The sequence below is a fragment of the Rhineura floridana genome, chromosome 1 (assembly GCF_030035675.1).
Source record: "Rhineura floridana isolate rRhiFlo1 chromosome 1, rRhiFlo1.hap2, whole genome shotgun sequence".
Taxonomy (NCBI): domain Eukaryota; kingdom Metazoa; phylum Chordata; class Lepidosauria; order Squamata; family Rhineuridae; genus Rhineura; species Rhineura floridana.
The window spans coordinates 165,264,832-165,282,911 of record NC_084480.1 but is presented as its reverse complement, the minus strand read 5'-3'; the positions used below and the strand labels follow the sequence as shown (position 1 = coordinate 165,282,911).

The following is an 18,080-nucleotide window of genomic DNA, read 5'->3' as shown; positions in this document are numbered from 1 at the left end:
TAGTTGATCAACAGCATCATAATCTCATTCTTTGCTTGAATTGAGCAACAACACAATGAATTAATTCATCAAAATATGCCATATTTAGTGGTTTAGTATTTTCAAAATATTAGTGGCAATATTTGGGTATGTAATAATGAAAAAAAGCTAAGTTTGTGGCAGCCATCTCTGAATCCAATACGGCTATAACAATGGACATGTATGATTGATCTTCTTGGTTCATACAATGTTGGCTTTGTCATCTAAATTACTTTCCTCATCCTAACGGAGGGCTGAACCAAACCTTGCATTCATGACATTTGTCTTAGATTCCAATGCACGCACTATCTGCTGGATTGGCATCATGATTTTTCTGATACAGGTGAACCTCCTCTAATGGAAGCGGTTTCTTACATCAAAATCTAGCACAGGTTTTTGGTCTCAATCTCTCTCTCTCCTTCCCCCCCCCCCAAAAAAAAATTGCGTGGGGAAAGTGTATATTGTGTATAAAGAGTGTATTAAAGCTAACTTTCAATGCAAGAAGAAACACGCAAAAGTGAAGAAGGTGACATGTTTTTAACAAGCTCTTCTTATTTTCCCCTACTGTGTGCTTTTGTAACTATTGGGCATACATCATTCATTTGTACAACCCAAACAATTGTTTCTGCATTCTCTTCATGTTTTTTAGCTCTGTTGGTACATTTGCTCGTGCTCTAGACTGCAGCAGTTCTGTTCGGCAGCCGAGTTTGCACATGAGTGCTGCAGCAGCATCGAGGGATATCACACTGGTAAGAATTTAAGAAGATAAATCCTAATGTTGGATCTAATGTTGGATTTTCAGTGAAAAATAATATTTCTATAGCGTAATGGTAGAAAAAGAATAATACATCAGAATGCTACAAAATGTGGGAGAAATGGTGGCGACTCAGTGATATCAGCTGATGGGCAGAGAGGGTTCAATTCTGCATTGGCTGCGCAGGCCAGCTACTTGCAGAGAATGAGTGTGGACAGCCAGTACAGCAGGATTTAAGTTATGTTAATCTGCTGATGAGCAAGAGTTAAATCCTGCTTAGTTCAGGAGGATTCAATACAAACCATTGAAGCCCCTGCTTAAATGAAGGGAAAAACCTTTGTTTTCCATAGGAAGTGGGCCATCACTGTGGGTAACAGTTCCACCTATCGTGCGAAGGCAAGAATGTTTTTGAAGTCAAGACTAGGGACGTCATGCCCCTCCCACTCTCCAGTTCATTCTTGCCTTCGTACGAACAAGATTGGAATTTCACGTAGCATTTAGCTAAGTCTATCTCTCTTTAAAACCTTTTTTCCTTTTTTCCGTTTTTTGTGTCTAGCCTACTGAGGATCCCCTCAGAGACCGCGGCTGCGGCTCTCTTCCCCCTTTCCTCAAGGCTATTTAATTTCTTTTATTTCCTTGACTGGGGGCTCCCTCTGAGACCGCGGCTGCGGCTCTCTTTGTTTTGGCAGTTTCAAGCCCCCTCCCCCCCCCCCGGCTCTGTCGTATCCGTAGCCAGGGGGCTCCCTCAGTGACCGCGGCTGCGGTTCTCTTTTTGATCGCTTTTGATCGCTTGTGAGGGAAGGGGAATCCCCCTCCCTCCCCCCCCCCGATCGTTACCACGGCTGCGGCTGATCCGATCTCTTGATCGCTTGTGAGGGAAGGGGAATCCACCCTCCTTCCCCCCCCCGATCGTTGCCGCGGCTGCGGCTGATCCGATCTCAGCGGGAGCTTGCAGCTGCGGCTCCCGCTCTTACTCCTTACCGCAGATCGCCCTCGCTACGTGGCTTAAATCCCACTGCGAAGGGCTTTACAGACCGCTATTGCGGCTCTCTCTGCGGCGGCTGCCGTTTTTTGCCTCTACCTGCCCTTCCAGAGTTTTTCCAGAGCCGCTACTGCGGCTTTCGGCGAGTCCGTGCTGGGCAGCCCTTCTCCCAGTTCGCTTCCGACGGCCGCCATTGCTCCTTCTTCCTCAGCCCCCTTTTGATCGTTTTTTTCCCGCCCGTTTTTCTGGGCGCCATTTTTTGAAATTCAAAATTCCCGCCTTTTTCGTTACCATTTTTTAAGCATCGGATACCTCCCCTGCAGGCTATCTATCTGTATGTTTGTGTATATGTGCTGCTGACAAATTTACACAAGGCTGATTTACACACATTTTTACTGTGGCTGTAATCATAGTGGCTGAATTGTATTATTAAGGCTGGAGCTCCAATCCTAGTGGGCTGGATTGTATTATCAAGGCTGGAGCTTTAATCCTAGTGGCTGGATTACATTATCAAGGCTGGAGTTTTAATCCTAGTGGCTGGATTACATTATCAAGGCTGGAGCTTTAATCCTAGTGGCTGGATTACATTATCAAGGCTGGAGCTTTAATATCAGTGGCTGACTTGTACTAAATCTGATTTACATTACATATCCTGCCCCCTATGGGGCCGTGAACAAGCCAAAAACCCAGCCTACAGCACTAATCTGAGTGTGCCAACTCTAAAACAGCCTATATTATATTAACGTTGATACCTCTGTGCATTCTGCCCCCTCTGTGGCAGTGCATTCGCCATCTGCCAGTGTATCCTACCCCCTCTGTGGTAGTACGCTGTGCCAGTTCGGGTCTTTACATCCTGCCCCCTCCGTGGCAGTGTACTGCACCCAGGTTCATATAAGATGGCAGAACAGCCAGGCATGTCACCATCAACACACATGGTGCCAGATCAGCCAGACATGCCACAATCAGCCAAGCCACAACATACTAACACGTCTAAGACCAGACATGCCAAAGCACTGGCTAAGACAAAACATCTTTCCAGCCATAGTAAACCAAAGCGCCCTCGTTATGTCTCTGTGCCAACAACCACCACAGCACAGACACACATAAGTGATATTTTCCATTCTCCTGCTCCTGCCTCTGACGAGGAAGAGTTTGTTGGCTTTCCCCCTCACGGTTCGCCTAACGAACCTACCTCTGGCTTACCGCCTCAGACATCTGTTCCAATAGCCCACCAGGCACATACATCTCACACATCTGGTCTGCAGCTGTCTCCTGATTTCCTCTCCCAACTCCAAGCCATGCTGGCTTATTTCACACAAATGCAGTCACTACCACAGGTTCCTCCCAGACCCCCACTCAACATGGACCAATGTGCGTTCCATGCTGCTCATCCTTCCTGCTCGCCAGATCCCTTCGATTTAGCCAGAGGCAGATGTACGGACGAAGCCTCGTATGCGGAGGAGTTAACTTTCACTGACCATGTTGAAGGAGACGACTGGAGCGACTATTCAGATCATGAGGAGGATACATCGTATCGCTTGTTCAATACCTCAGATTACCAACCGCTCGCACGTAGGGTACTTCATACCCTTGGTCTCCAGACTGCGCCCTCAACTTCGTCCGCTCCAACTCTCAAAGGGGCCAAGGTCCTCAAATCCCCTGCACCTACTGAACACTACATCCCGGTGCCGGACCCAATTGCCAAATTAGCTTCCGAAGAATGGGCCCACCCGCTCAAAGCTCGACGCTTCAAGAACATGGCTGACAGACTTTACGCCCTAGCCCCAGACTTCGCCACCAAGTTAGATGTCCCTGGCATAGATGAACCGATCGCTCGCCTCGTTTCACGATCTATCTTGCCCAGGGAAGGGGAATCCCACCTAAAAGATACTACTGAACGTCGAATAGACTTCGCCCTCCGCAAGAACCACGAGGCCACTGCCCTAGCCATGCGTGCCTCTGCCTCAGCCTCCATCTTCTCCAGAGCATCTATGATGTGGCTGGATGACCTTCTAGAGGACGATAACCCTGATCCTGTCGCCTTCAAAAGAGCACTATTGAAGTTACGTAAGACAGCAGCCTTTGTGGCCGATGCCACTTTGGATGCCACCCAATTAGGGGCACGAGCCATGACGACTCAAATAGTCGCTCGTCGCACCCTCTGGCTTCGCCACTGGCAAGCTGATTCAGCGGTTAGATTGAACCTGTCCAAGGCTCCTTACTCCGGATCTCTACTCTTCGGTGAGGAAGCTCTAAAGGCAGTTCTGGTTGATCCAAAAGACGCCCACAAACCGGTTCTAGCCACAATCAAGAACATCGACCACAGGCCCCTCAGGCGATTTCCCTCCTTTCGTTCTAACCAGCCCTTTCGAGGAACGCAACCAGGAGGACGAGGCCGCGATTTCAGACCCTATGATTCCAACGCATTCAGGGGCTCCTGGAACCGACGCCCCCAGGGCAGAGGTCAGTACCAAGGGCGCAGGGGCAACTCATCGTCCTCATATAGGGGAGGTCCTCGCCTACACAAGTAGTATTAACGCCATCCCCATAGGTGGCAGATTACTTAATTTTGGAGATCGATGGCTGCGCCTTACTACGGTCCCCTGGATCAGGGACCTCTTCACTTATGGCTATACCATAGAGTTCTGGGCAACCCCGTCAGACAGATTCCACCCGTCTCCTTGCCCAAGGGCACCAGCCAGGCACAACATCATGCAGACAGCTATACATCACCTCTTGCAAATAGCGGCAATAGAGCCAGTTCCCACAACTGAGAGATCGGAAGGGGTGTACTCCCTCCTATTTGCTGTGCCAAAACGAGATTTATCTTGGAGGGCGGTATTGGACCTCAAGTTTGTCAACCGTTTTGTAACATACCGCAGGTTCAAAATGGAATCTCTCCATTCCATTACCGAGAGTCTGCATGAAGGAGACTTCCTGGCTTCTATCGACCTTAAGGAAGCGTATCTCCATGTGCCCATTTGCATAGCCCACAGAAAGTTTCTTCGGTTTGCCTTTGGTCACCAACATTTTCAATACAGAGCGATGCCATTTGGCCTCTCCTCTGCTCCAAGAGTATTTTCCAAGGTGCTACTCATCCTAGTGGCTTACCTTCGGACCCAAGGGGTTCATATCTACCCATATTTGGACGATCTGCTTATACGGGCCAAATCTGAAGAGCTGGCTCATCATCATTTAATGATCACCCTCAATGTTTTGCAGACCTACGGCTGGCTGGTCAACTTCGACAAAAGCCATCTCCAACCAACCCAACGCCTACTACATCTTGGGGCAATGTTGGACACCCTGCAGGCAATGGTCTTCCTGTCTCCAGATCGCATCACTGCCATCACAAGCATCGCAAGGTCCCTGATGCAACAAACATCCGCAGACGTCATGCTTCTCGCCAGAGCGCTCGGGATGTTTATCTCCACAATCCACATTGTACCCTGGGCTCGAGCTCACACTCGGCCCCTTCAGTGGACTCTGTTGCCTTTTCAAAAAGACATTGCCAGCTCCAACCATCGCAAAGTTCGTTTGAGCCCCGCTCTGCGCCTCTCCTTCCGCTGGTGGACCAAGGTTCAACACCTCTCCAAGGGCACATCGTTCAGAGAACCCCGCAGAACCGTCGTGACCACAGACGCCAGCCTCATAGGTTGGGGAGCCCACTGCAACTCCCAGTATGTTCAGGGGGTTTGGCCCAACGCAGAGCGAGCTCGAAGCATCAACTGGCTGGAACTAAAGGCTGTCCACTTGGCTCTATGTCATTTTCAGTCTCTGTTCCCTTTGCATCATGTGCTCATTCGAACAGACAACACGTGTGTAAAATCACATTTGAACAGACAAGGGGGCACCAGGTCTCGTCCTCTGCAGGACTTAGCCTCCCTCATCTTTGTCTGGGCAGAACAACATCTACAATCCCTGAAAGCAGAGCACCTCAAAGGGATTTTGAATGTGACAGCAGACTGGCTCAGCAGACAACAGGTCTTCCCGGGAGAATGGAAACTTCATCCAGCCATTTTCCATCGTCTCCAGTGTCGGTTCGGCGCCCTCTCAGTCGACCTGTTTGCTTCCAGTCACAATTGCCAGCTTCCCAGGTACTTTGCCCGATACCTGGACTCAACAGCAGAAGCAGTGGATGCTCTGACAACACCGTGGCCAGACGGTCTATTGTACGCCTTTCCTCCCATACCATTGTTAGCCAAAACCTTGAGGAAGGCGCGAACCGAAAGGGCACAGCTGGTTCTGATAGCACCATTTTGGCCACGCCGTCCGTGGTTCTCAGATCTTCTGGCAATGTCAATGATGGACCCTTGGACACTTCCAGTAACACCAGACCTCTTATCCCAGGGTCCAGTACTGCACCAGGACCCTACTTGGCTCAATCTAACAGCGTGGCGTTTGAACGGAGACACTTGAGGTCAGCTGGACTGTCGGACGCTGTGATTGATATTATTTTGGCCTCGAGAAGACCATCTACCACTCGCATTTATCAACATACCTGGGTGGCTTTCTCCAAGTGGTGTCAGTCCCACCACCACGATCCATCCCAGGCCAATGATGGGACTTCGACCCAACACTCTACGTCGACATGCGTCTACTCTGTCATCCATTCTCTCAGTGTCCTCTCCTGGAGATCATATTTCCTCACATCCGTTCATCAAACGTTTTTTGAGGGGAGTCGCCCTACGCTCTCCGGCTGTTGTCCATCGGTTCCCCTCATGGAGTTTGCCGAAAGTTCTGCAGGCTTTGCAACGCCCTCCGTTTGAACCCATCAGAACTGTGCCCCTACGTATTCTGTCCTTCAAGGTCCTGTTTCTGATTGCAATCACATCTGCCAGACGCGTTTCGGAGTTGGGCGCATTGTCTTCCGCTAGACACCTCTGCGTCTTCCATAAGGACTCTGTTGTGCTGAAGACTGACCCTTCCTTTCGTCCCAAGGTCGATTCAGTTTTTCATTGCAACCAGGACATTGTTTTGCCTTCCTTTTGCCCGAATCCTACCCATCCTCTCGAGAAGGCTTGGCATTCGTTGGATGTCCGGAGGGCTCTCAAGACCTACCTGTCTAGGATCCAAGAGATTCGACGAACGGAGTCTCTGTTTGTATCCTTTCATCCAGGGTCTATGGGGCATAAAGTATCCAATCCTACCTTATCCCGTTGGTTAAGGGCATGCATTACCTTAGCATATGAGTCCCTGAAGCTGCCAGTTCCTGCTAGTATAACAGCTCATTCTACTAGATCAGCTGCCACTTCGGCTGCTTTTGCTACTAATGCTCCTGTTGCCGATATTTGTAGGGCCGCAGTCTGGTCTTCCCCACACTCGTTTATAAGACATTATAAAATTGATCGTTATGCCTCTGCTGATGCTTCTTTTGGCAGACGAGTGTTGCAACAGGTTCTTAATGAGGATTAACATGTGGGTGGTCCCTCCCTATATGGGTTGCTTTGGTACATCCCACAGTGATGGCCCACTTCCTATGGAAAATGTACCATTGGTCTCACCTGAAAGGTGATTTTCATAGGAAGGGACCATCACGACCCTCCCAGTTGGAGGATGACTAGTGATTTTATCAATGGGTTATATGTTATTGTTTCCATATTATATTTAAATGTAAGAGTGAAGTCAAGACTTTTAGTTCTGTTATGTTATGTAGTTAGGTTAGAGTCATGTTGTTATGCATGTGACTATTATGTTATTTTCCTGGCGGGCCTGTTGGCCTTGTTCTTGTATTTTTAGATATCTCTTTTAGACTCGCTACGAATGAACTGGAGAGTGGGAGGGGCATGACGTCCCTAGTCTTGACTTCAAAAACATTCTTGCCTTCGCACGATAGGTGGAACTGTTACCCACAGTGATGGTCCCTTCCTATGAAAATCACCTTTCAGGTGAGACCAATGGTACATTTTAGCAATGCCTTGCTGCCTCTGAGGTGCTTTAAGTCCCAACTTCGAGACTTCAAAGTGCCAAATCACCTGATGTCATTGTGACGTCTGATGATTGACAGGTGGGTGACCCCACCCACCTGTCAAATTTGGCTTGCGAGGTTGATCATGTTAAGGATGTGGCCATGGAGCCAAAAAGAATCACCACCCCTGTATTAGAGTATGTATCATATGTATCCATCCTCTAATTTCATTCATAGCTGTTTTATTTTAAAACATATGGTGTTCTTGTATGTATTTAAAACTTTGTGTTTGACTTGTTTTATGTAGTTCCACGCCATGGATACTTTGCACAAAAACATCTATGACATTTCCAAGGCAATTTCTGCCCTTGTGCCACAGGGTGGGCCTGTCTTATGCAGGGATGAGATGGAGGAGTGGTCTGCTTCTGAGGCAAATCTCTTTGAAGAAGCCCTTGAAAAATACGGGAAAGATTTCACTGATATTCAGCAAGATTTTGTAAGTAGGCAAAATGAGTGGCACATCTAGAAAATCATGGGCAGCATTCTCCAGTTAAAGAACTTTAGAATCTTTGCCATGTAATCCTCCTCAGACTTGTAGAATGAAAATCTGTAATGTAATGATCAGATCACACTGTTAAGGTGGCACACAGTAGGGTTAAAACCACATTTTCCCCAGACAGCATGCCATCAGGTGGGCTGTAGCGCCCCCTAGTGTCTGAGAGCAGGAATGCACAGGAGTCAAGACTTGAGCTGCTCCTTCCGATTCTCACTCCAGTCCATTCCTGCCTTCGTCTGAAGTGGTTCCTTTCCGCCTGTGGTGTAGTGAGTTTGCTTGTCTTGTGCGTAAAGAAATCTGCTGTTTGGAGATTGTGTTTGTTGTGTAGAGGTGTATGGGTGAAAGTAGTGTGAGTGTGGAGTAAGTGGAGTTGTGTGGAAGTGTGTGATTCATGGTGGCTGAAGCTGGCCCCCTTTCCTTCATTTTCTCCACCTCCGCTTCTCCCTCGTATTTTGTAGGGGCTTTGTTCTCTGGGACTTCGTTCCCTCAGCCTCTGTTCCCCCTCCACTTCTGTTTGGGGCTTTGCTTCCTCTTCCTTTCCCTTGCCAGTGGGCTCTGTGGGGGGGGGTTTGCTCTCCCTCCGTGGGGCTTGTGGCTGCAGCCCTGAGGTTTTTCCTCTCTGCAGGCTCACTGCTTAGCTTCGGTGAGGTATGTGGCTCTCCAGCCTCTCCAGCTCCTAAGTCTTTTGTGGCAGCAGCTCCTTCCCCGGCGGCAGCAGCAGTGACAGCTCCGGTGGCTGCCTTTACCTGGCTGCTCTGGTTTGATTTCCCTGGGGTAGGATTTGTTCTGTTGGCTGCCCAACTCTACAGCAGCTTGTGGCTGCTGCTTTCAGGGATTATTTTCCTTCCACTGCTCACCATTTTGTTTTCCTGGCCTTTTGCTTCTCCAACCACCATTTTGTTTTACTACTTTTCCCCGCTCTTTTACTCTGAGTCCTCCTTATCTGACTGGCCTGTTCCTGCCACTTTCCTTCCTTCTATTTTATCTCTCTGTTCCTTACTGTTCATTTTGCCTCGGGCCAAAGGTAGAGAGTTTCTCTTATTTAAAAAAAAGAGAGTTTTTAAGGGCAATTCGAATTGGGCTTGGAGCTTCGCCTCACCCCTCTATTGTGTGCTTGTATGCCATAGCTAGCCCAGCTGTCCTCAAAGATCCCATTGTCCAGACCTCTGGGGTGGACCTGCAGGACACCTCTCCCACACTACTTGTTCAATCGATGACTGATTCCACAGTGACTTCCAAGACACTCTCCAAACGTAAAGCTACCAAGCACCACTCCAAGTCAGTCTCCAAGACTAAGCATTCCTCCAAGCAGCTGGCAGCCAGGTGGGCTCGATACATGATCACTCCAACTTCTTGGGAAGAGTCCTTGCCTCCTGTCTACATCTCTGAAGGGAACTCGCTTGCTAAAGGGATCACCAAGGGTTCAGAAACATTGGCAATGCTTTTTCATTCACCATCAGCCTTTTCAGAAGAGGAATTTGATGACTTCTTGGTTCAGATTCCGATAGTTCCCCCAGTTCCAGACTGTCAGCCCTCTGCTCCCTTACTTCCACCTCACCAGCCTGCTTCTGATCAGCATGCTTCAGAGGCTACGAAACTGCCCTCGGCCTCTAGTCACCAGCTGGTGTCTTCGATTGCTGCAGCCTCATAACAGGGATTGTCTGCTCCAGCACCTCAACAGCTCTGTTCCTTGCAACCTGCACAGATCCCATTACTGGGCTTGCAGCTGAAATATGAATTTGTTTCTCAACTGCAGGAGGCACTGTTAGTTTCACTTTCACCCAACATAAGAAGACCAGCCTCCTTTCTCCAGCTTCCCATTCAGCTCCCAGTTCAGCCTCAATCCCAGTCTACAGCTCTCCGTTCTCTGGCTGAGCGCCCATCTCAGCCTTAGTCCCAACTTCCTGCTCAACCTTAGTAAGGGTTGCTGCCTTACACCATCAGTCAGAGGAGCATCGAGCTGCCTCTCTAAATCTCTTTAACATTCTCAGATGTTCTGTCTCTATTTTGCAGAACTCTGGACACTTTGCGTCTCCAGTCAACTTTACCATAATCCCCTCCTCCAATGAAGGGGGCTAAGGTTCTAAAAGCTCCCAAGTCTGTGGTCCATTCTTTTTCTGTTTCTGATCCTTTGTACAAATTAGAAATGGATGAATGGGCCCAGCTTCTGCCTTGGCCAATTTATATTATTCCTTGGAACCCGAGTTCATGAATCATTTGGAAGTTCTGGCAGTTGATGAGCCAATGTCTGGTTCGGTCTCTAGGGGTTGTGGTCCAAGCAGCATTTCCATAACTGTCCTCAAAACATTGTTTCACCCTCATTTTGCCTTAATCCTGTGTGTCTGCTGGAGAAGTCCTGGCATTCCCTTGACATCTGCAGAGCTCTCAAGGTCTATTTGGCTCATACCCAGGACATACACTTGATTGAATCCCTTTTTGTTTGTTTTTCATCCATGAACGTTGGGGAAGAAAGTCTCGAGTTCCACTTTATCCTGTTGGCTGTGGGTATGCATTGCTCTAGCCTGTGACTCCCTTAAGCTTCCAATGCATAGCAACATCATGGCACGCTCCATTAGGTCCGCAGCAACTATGACTGGTTTTGTAACCAACACTCTTCTTTTAGACATTTGCAGGGCTACTGTATGATCTACGCCTACTTCTTTTATCAGACACTGTAAGATTGTTACGCCTGATGCTTCCTTTGGGAGGCGTCTTCTGCAACAAGTGGTACCTTGTATATAGGCAGCCTGGGTGGACTCTCCCTACTGGGACAGCTTTGGTATATCCCACCTGATAGCATGCTACCTGTGGAAAATGGACTGTTGGTCTCATCTGAAAGGTGGTTTTCCCAGGTATCGTGCCATCAGGACCCTCACAATGGCGGGGGCTGCCTACGCATTTCATTGCTTGTCAGCTTTCATCTATGTGCATAGCTCAGGCTCTTTCTATTTTGTTGAATTTATAATGTTCTAAAGTGAGTCAAGACTTTATTGTATGTATTTGTGGCTGTTGCTGCTCCTTTTGTGTGTGTAGTTGGTTTTTCCTGCTACTGCTGTCAAGATATCTTCCCTCGGCCCCATCTGGAATGGACTAGAGAGAGGACCAGAAGGAACAGCTCAAGTCTTTACTCTTGTGCATTCCTGCCTTTGGAGTCTAGGCAGTGCTACAGCCCACCTGATGGCATGATATCTGGGAAAACTACCTTTCAGGTGAGACCAATGGTCCATTCTTTATTGTAGGACAAAATTTCATAGAATAGTAGAGTTAGAAGGGGCCTATAAGACCATCAGGTCAATGCAGGAATCTAACTTAAAGTATACCTGACATTTGTTTCTGTGGGGCTTTTACAGTAAGGAATGGGGTCTTTTTTTCTCCCTATTCTAATAAGTTATGAAAATACCAGATTTTCTGGAGCTTGAAAGAGAATGTATAAACTAACCTCATTTAATTTGAAACATTTGGGCACAGTTTTTTATCATTTTGAGTGAAAAGCAAACCAAAATAGCACAACTTTACAGTTTCATCAACATTTTCCCAGCTAGAAATGCATTGTGAAAAGGTAATAATTATCAAATCAGTTATGCTTCAAGGGTTTATTGTTATGGGGCTGGGAAGGATTAGAGCTACTGTACTTGTTTCCAGCATCTAAGACATGTAGAAAGCATGAGGCCATGCATGAGATGCAGTCCACAGGGCCTCCATATCTGGCCTGCAGCCATCCCTTCTCAGCTCTGCAGCATGACCTAGGTTTATAAAAACAGCTCTAATTGGTGTTTTTTTAAGCCTAATTGTAGCATGGGGAAGGTGAATTTGCAGGGGAGTTGGTGACAGCTGGAGAGGGAAGAATTAACCCAGTCCTACTTTGAGTACAGCAGTCCGGCCTAAAAATTACCCCCAGACAGTGATTTGGCCTCATACATGCTTTGTATTTGTGTTGTTGGAAGCTATCTTTCAGCCTAATCTGCTGTGGGCAAGGAGGAGAGGCAGCTGAGGGAGAGGGAGATGGAGCAGGGAAAAGAGAGAAAAAAGGCAGAAGATAGAATGGTTTTGTGATCATGAATTGAGTTATTCAGGTATTTTGTTTGTAGGATGATTTGACACCTCAGGTTTTTTGTCTTCTTAGCTTCCGTGGAAGTCCTTAACCAGCATAATTGAGTATTACTATATGTGGAAAACAACAGATCGATATGTTCAACAGGTAAGAGTCATGCAGTGTATCTGACTCCAAAGAGCTGTGGTTGCTTTTAACTTCTAATTGGCATATTTCTTGTAGTGTGCTTTATAATCCTATATACTCAGTTTTGCTGACCACTTATGAATGATCTGAAACTTGTACCTCCATTTTAAGAGGATAAACAGATATGCATCCTTGGCAGATGTCTCATGAAGGGGGAATGTCTGGATTGACTTTGGGTGGCAGGAACAGATCACCAGGCCAGAGATCTCTTATGGAAAAGGCATGGGAGGGCTATCTGTCTCTGAGATCCACTAAAACAAAAGATGATTGTGTTCAGCCTGTTTTTAATTGGCTGTTTTTCTATCTATTTTCTTCTTATTAAGACTTTGTAATGGAGTTTGATATTTGCCTTCTGTCTTAACAAATAATTATTCAAACTCTTGCACTCATCTAAATTTTATATTAAGGCTAATGTTGAGCAGCTTGAAAAGCCATTTTGAGTTAGGAAATCATTTGCTGGGAAGTTTAGAATTTTCCTTGCTAGACTGCAATCCAATACATATCTGCTCAGAAGTAGATATGGGCTACTCCCCTACAGGGAGGAAGCGCGGGATATAAATGTAATGAATAAATAAAAAATAAACTCCATTGGCTTCAACAGGACTTGCTCCCAGGTACATGTGTATTGGATTGCAGCCTTGTGTAAGAGAATGTTTTCCATCTTGCATATAACAGCAGTGCTTCTGTGACGCCTTTTAGGTATGGTGATGAAATCTGTAGTAATCAAGGATCTGGCCTATCATCATTTTACTGTCCAGAGTAAATATGAGACACAAGGAGTGCTGAATCTTAAAACTGCAAAGATTTAGGACAGGGGTGGGAACCTCTGGCCAAAGGGCACAGGTCCTAATTTTGCCTGCATGGCTGTTTTTCCAAAACATGCCCATCTGTCCCACACCTGACATCACATGCAATGTCATGAGGTTGGATCAGCTGAATGACTGAGTTCTCTTTGGGAAACTTGATGCACAGCTAATCCCTGCAGAAAGTAGCTTTGCCAACCCCATATTTAGCGTTTGGGAAGCATTGAGCACAGAATTTGCAAAGTGCTTTGCTCCACACTTCCCAAATGTCTGACAGACCCGGTCTTTGTCAGGCACTTACCCCTCACTATGCACGGGGCTTGCAAAGCCCCTTGCTCTATGGTTCCGAGTACCTAACAAACAGCTGGCTGTTGGGGGTTTGGGACGTGCTGCACACGGGAGCATAACAGGTAGGCTGGACAAACCACCTGTCAGTCATCTGAGGTGGGCTGTCAAAGTTGGCCTGTGGCATTTGGGACAGATGAGGATCTGTTGTCCTGCCAGTCCAAGAAGGTTCCCTACCTTGATTTAGGAGCTAGTTTCTTTTCATACAGTTGATTTGAATATTCTTGTTTTTGTGCCATTTATTCTTCCAGCGATTAGGAAGGCATTTGTTCTGAAGTATAACTCTTTCTAGAAGCCTTAATGGCAGGTTCTACCTGTTTGTCTCATGGAACATCTTTGTGGTGATAAAAATGAAAATCCTGGCAGCATTGTTTTCTAAATTGGCAGTGAAATTATTTATCATGGAAGGAAAATGTTTATCATTGAATCTAGAACCTGTCTTTTTCTTTCTTTCCAGATCTGGTTAATTTTTGAGTGATGAATATTTCTGTCTTTGAATTATGTTTGTATTTTGTAGAACTAAAACACAAGTGTGAACTGCTGAAATTATAAAAAGAAACCATTCTTTTCATAGCTGCACCAGGCGCAGGGTCAGCATGGGGCATCATCGAGTCTGGGCTGGGCTTCCTGGGTCCTGGCACTGGCTTGCCATCACCACTGCTGCTGTCAGAAGGCAGTGATAGTGGTGGCTGCTTGTCATGTTCCACCATCTTCTTGGCAGGACCGGCCCAGAACTAGACAAGACTTAGGAGGAAGAGGGGTAGCCTATTGCTGGCCTTATTACTTATGGGAGTTCAAGAGGAGTCAACAGATAACAATAGCACTCCCTAGATCCCCCCCTCCCCGAAAGATATCCCATTTAAGGAGGCTCAGGGTAGCCAGTATATCTTCCTGCTCTAAAACAGCCAAGTTTACCTTTAGGTCTCCAGAAGGAAAGGAAATGGTATATTTGAGAGGAAGCTCAGAGCCAAAGGTCAGTGCTCATCTGGCAGCACAAGGTCTCTCATCCCTGAGCCCTGCTTATGAGGAGGAAGGTTTTACAGGTTACACCTAACAGCTGTGTTCCATTAATATTACATTACTGACCTTTTTAGTTATGATAAATCTATAATAACCAAGTACCTCACCTGCTGTGGATCAGCATGTCAGGAATGAGTTGTGGGCAGCACTCTTCGGTAACCCTGGAGCCAGTAGTGAAGACTAAAAGACAAACCAGGAGGGAGAATGAAGGAGCAAGTCAGGATGACCTTGCCACTCAAGCAATACTTAACTAGAACAGGAAGCCCTCTTATAGCCCTTCCTGTCCAGGAGGAATTAATGACCAGCCTAGGTAGGTAGTCCAGGGCCTAAGTATAGTATCATTATCATCGTCGTCATTTATTACCCACCTTCATCCAAAAGGTCCCAGGGCGAGTTACAACAATTTTTAAATACACCATCTAAAACTAAGAACAACCTAAAATCACAAAATAGGGCGGGTATACTGTGGTTTGCTAAGTTTCCCAGCTCCTAACACAGGGTCCTGATAACATGCCAGGAAGGTATAGGTCAGCAGAGGCAGTTAACAGAGGTGTGCAGTTGGGGCTAGGTGGTGCTAAAGCAACAACCTTACCTTGCTGAGTTCTTTACAGGACAGCTCCCTTGCTATGGAGGGCATCTTGGTCCCTGACCCAAAGGACAACTCCTTGGTCTCTCTCATAAGGCAGTGCTTTGAGCCACATGCCAGGAGTGGTAGGAACAGCACACAACTGCTGAAGACTGTCTGCCTGCCATGGTGACTGGCAAAGACTGGGGGAGCGAGGGGTAGGACGCTCAGCAGTGGTGCTGACCTGAACCCTGGGTCTGCATGCCTGAATTCAGCAGTGCTGCCATCTTAATTACAGTGGGCCTGCTACTGGCATGCTCACATTGGGGACAGGAGCAGCTGAGTCAAAATACTCTGAGTCAAAATGCTGGCTGTGCCGCATCGTCTGGACATTGTGGGTGGGGCTGGCAAAAAAAGAGACGGTGTTGGTGGTTACATGCATGGGGGTGACAGCTTCATGCTCTGCCAGTGCTGCCACCATAGAGGAGCAGGCAGGTAGCCTACCCACCAGTGAGTAATCTGCAGTGGGCAGGGAGAAGGAAGATATCTTGTTGGAGAAAGAATAAGAACTTGAAAAATATATTTTAGGAATAGTGTTACAAATTTGCCTAAACTTCTTAATTTTACTGAAAGTCATTGTCTGCCGCTTCACACATTTAAATGTATGGATAACTTAACTGCTTAAATATTTCAATAATATGCAATATTTTGGGAATACTGAATTATAGGGATTTGCCTTGGAAATGTCAGCATATGGTATGGGAAATCATCTTAAATGTGTTGCCTTAACAAAGTGACCTACAAGTAGTTGATAGCAATTCTTTCGTAGGGCTCCAGCCGTTATTAAATCCTATTGTTTTAATATGCATTTCTTAATGTATGAATTAATTGCATTCATGTACTGATTAATATTTTCAGCCCTGCTGATCAGTAGTGTTCACAAACTACTATGTAAATCCATGATGCTAACATAAAGGGATGAACTGCAGCCCCTGTTTCCACAATAGGTGAATTGACTTCTTGTTTACTAAAATAACTTTTAGTGGTACATGTTGAGAACAGGAAAAATGTCTTCAGTTTTAGTTACAATTGATGTGGATTGTTTTTAATGTTCTTTTTTTTTGTACGAAGAAACGATTGAAAGCTGCAGAAGCAGAAAGCAAGCTAAAGCAAGTATATATTCCTAATTAGTAAGTGTTTGTTATTATTTATATTTATTTTCAGGTGGGATAAAAATACTATAGCTATTTTCACTTGTAACAGGAACCTATGTCTTGGAATTTTTAATCGTGAAATAGATGTTATACTCTCTAACAGAGCAACCCTGTGCATGCTACTCTGAAGTAAGCTCAATTTCAAAGGGTCTTATTCTCAGGGAAGTAGGTAAAGGATTGCAGCCTAAATGTTGCACATGTATGTTGCTGATAACAAGCTACACTTGCATCCAAAACAGCTTTGATTCTCATAGGACCAAGATGGATTGTACATATATGGCCTGTGACCTCTTATGAGGCAGAGTACTGTATTTGCTGTATTCTAAATGGGCAAAATGAAGCTTTAATTAGAAGGAGGAGAACATGTTTTGGATCCATTGCTGTACAAACGTAGAATGGTGGGTAAACAAAACAGTGTGGCTACTACTTATGGTGCATCTCTCCTACTCTGGGATAAATAAAGTGGCATTGTTGTGCTATTGCCTTTTCTCTGTCCACATCTGCCATGTAGGACATTTTTGTCATTGGTGCTTTATAGATGGTAGCTTTTGTCAGGGGTCAAATATTATATTTGCAATCTATTTAAATAAGAGAAATAAACAAAGGCTTTGATGGACAAAATTATAATACTAGAAACAGAACACAAAATGAACGCCCACATTAAGGAAATAGTAGATGAGCTGAAGTCCTCAAGACAGGCATTACACATAGGACACATTAATAGACGTAAACAATGAGAAACATTCTATTCTGCTAATATGCTATCTGAGAGAAGAACAGAATATAAATTCCTCCCATCAATAGGACTGACAGATAAAATAAGACTACTGCAATATTATCTGAGTTTGAAAATTATGTTTATTTGCATATATCAAGAGTAACTCAGATAAGGGAAGGCTTACATTCTTTAGACTTACTAAACTGACGGACACTAATAATAGTTCGTAGAAACGTATTGCTGGAAATTTTATTTATTTATTTTAGAATTTAAACCACTCTACACTCAAAGAATACCCAAGCAGTGTACAAGACAGAATCTAAAACATAATACAAATGATAAAGTAATATTAAAAGCATGAAGCTAAGAAGAATTAAAAACTTCAGAAATAAAATGGACTAATTTGGGAGGGACTGGGAGAAAAGTTTTCAACAAGCAGTGAAAACATAACAACGTTGGAGCTTCAAAATTGGTACCAGAATGCTAAGGGCACGTCCTGGAGTCACAGCAGACTTTGCCCCAGGGGCATCCAGGACCACCACCAAAACTTCCATCACAGATCTAAGTGGCCAGTAAGGGATATAGGGGGCGGATCAACTATGAAGTAATTTTAAAAATCCACATCAAAAGGTTGAAAAGAAACAAAGCACCTGGACTAAATGGCTTAATTGCCCATTTTATAAGACCGTTTCTGTTGTCTTGGGAGATCCCTTACTTAATGTCTTGCAAACAAAGCAAAAAACACGTGGACCACAACCTTCTTCAAGGCAAGGGTAGCTGTTATCCCAAACCAGTTAAAGATCTGTCATCCACACGGCTAGACCAAGCCATTTGCTGCCTGAGGCCTGGGAAGGGATTCCCAAGTTAAGGTGCATAGCTCCCTTGAACATGAACACAGTTGGTTTTAAAGGAGCATTTATTTCAGAATGGTAGGGAGAGCAAACATAAGCCACATTACTA

At 45.7% G+C, this 18,080-nt stretch overlaps 1 protein-coding gene across 11 annotated transcripts in view; it reads left to right on the top strand.

The window, feature by feature from the left end:
- MTA1 (metastasis associated 1) overlaps positions 1-18,080 on the top strand; it is a 148,040-nt gene that overhangs the window by 53,290 nt on the left and 76,670 nt on the right. For all 11 annotated transcript variants that reach the window (XR_009757874.1, XM_061584418.1, XM_061584379.1 and 8 more), the window contains 4 exons: positions 668-767; positions 7,970-8,158; positions 12,342-12,416; positions 16,320-16,378. Coding sequence is in view for 10 of the 11 variants with exons in the window: in XM_061584418.1 (XP_061440402.1) it covers positions 668-767; positions 7,970-8,158; positions 12,342-12,416; positions 16,320-16,378 (423 nt within the window). In the remaining variant the exon portion in view is untranslated. The remainder of the gene's footprint in view (positions 1-667; positions 768-7,969; positions 8,159-12,341; positions 12,417-16,319; positions 16,379-18,080) is intronic.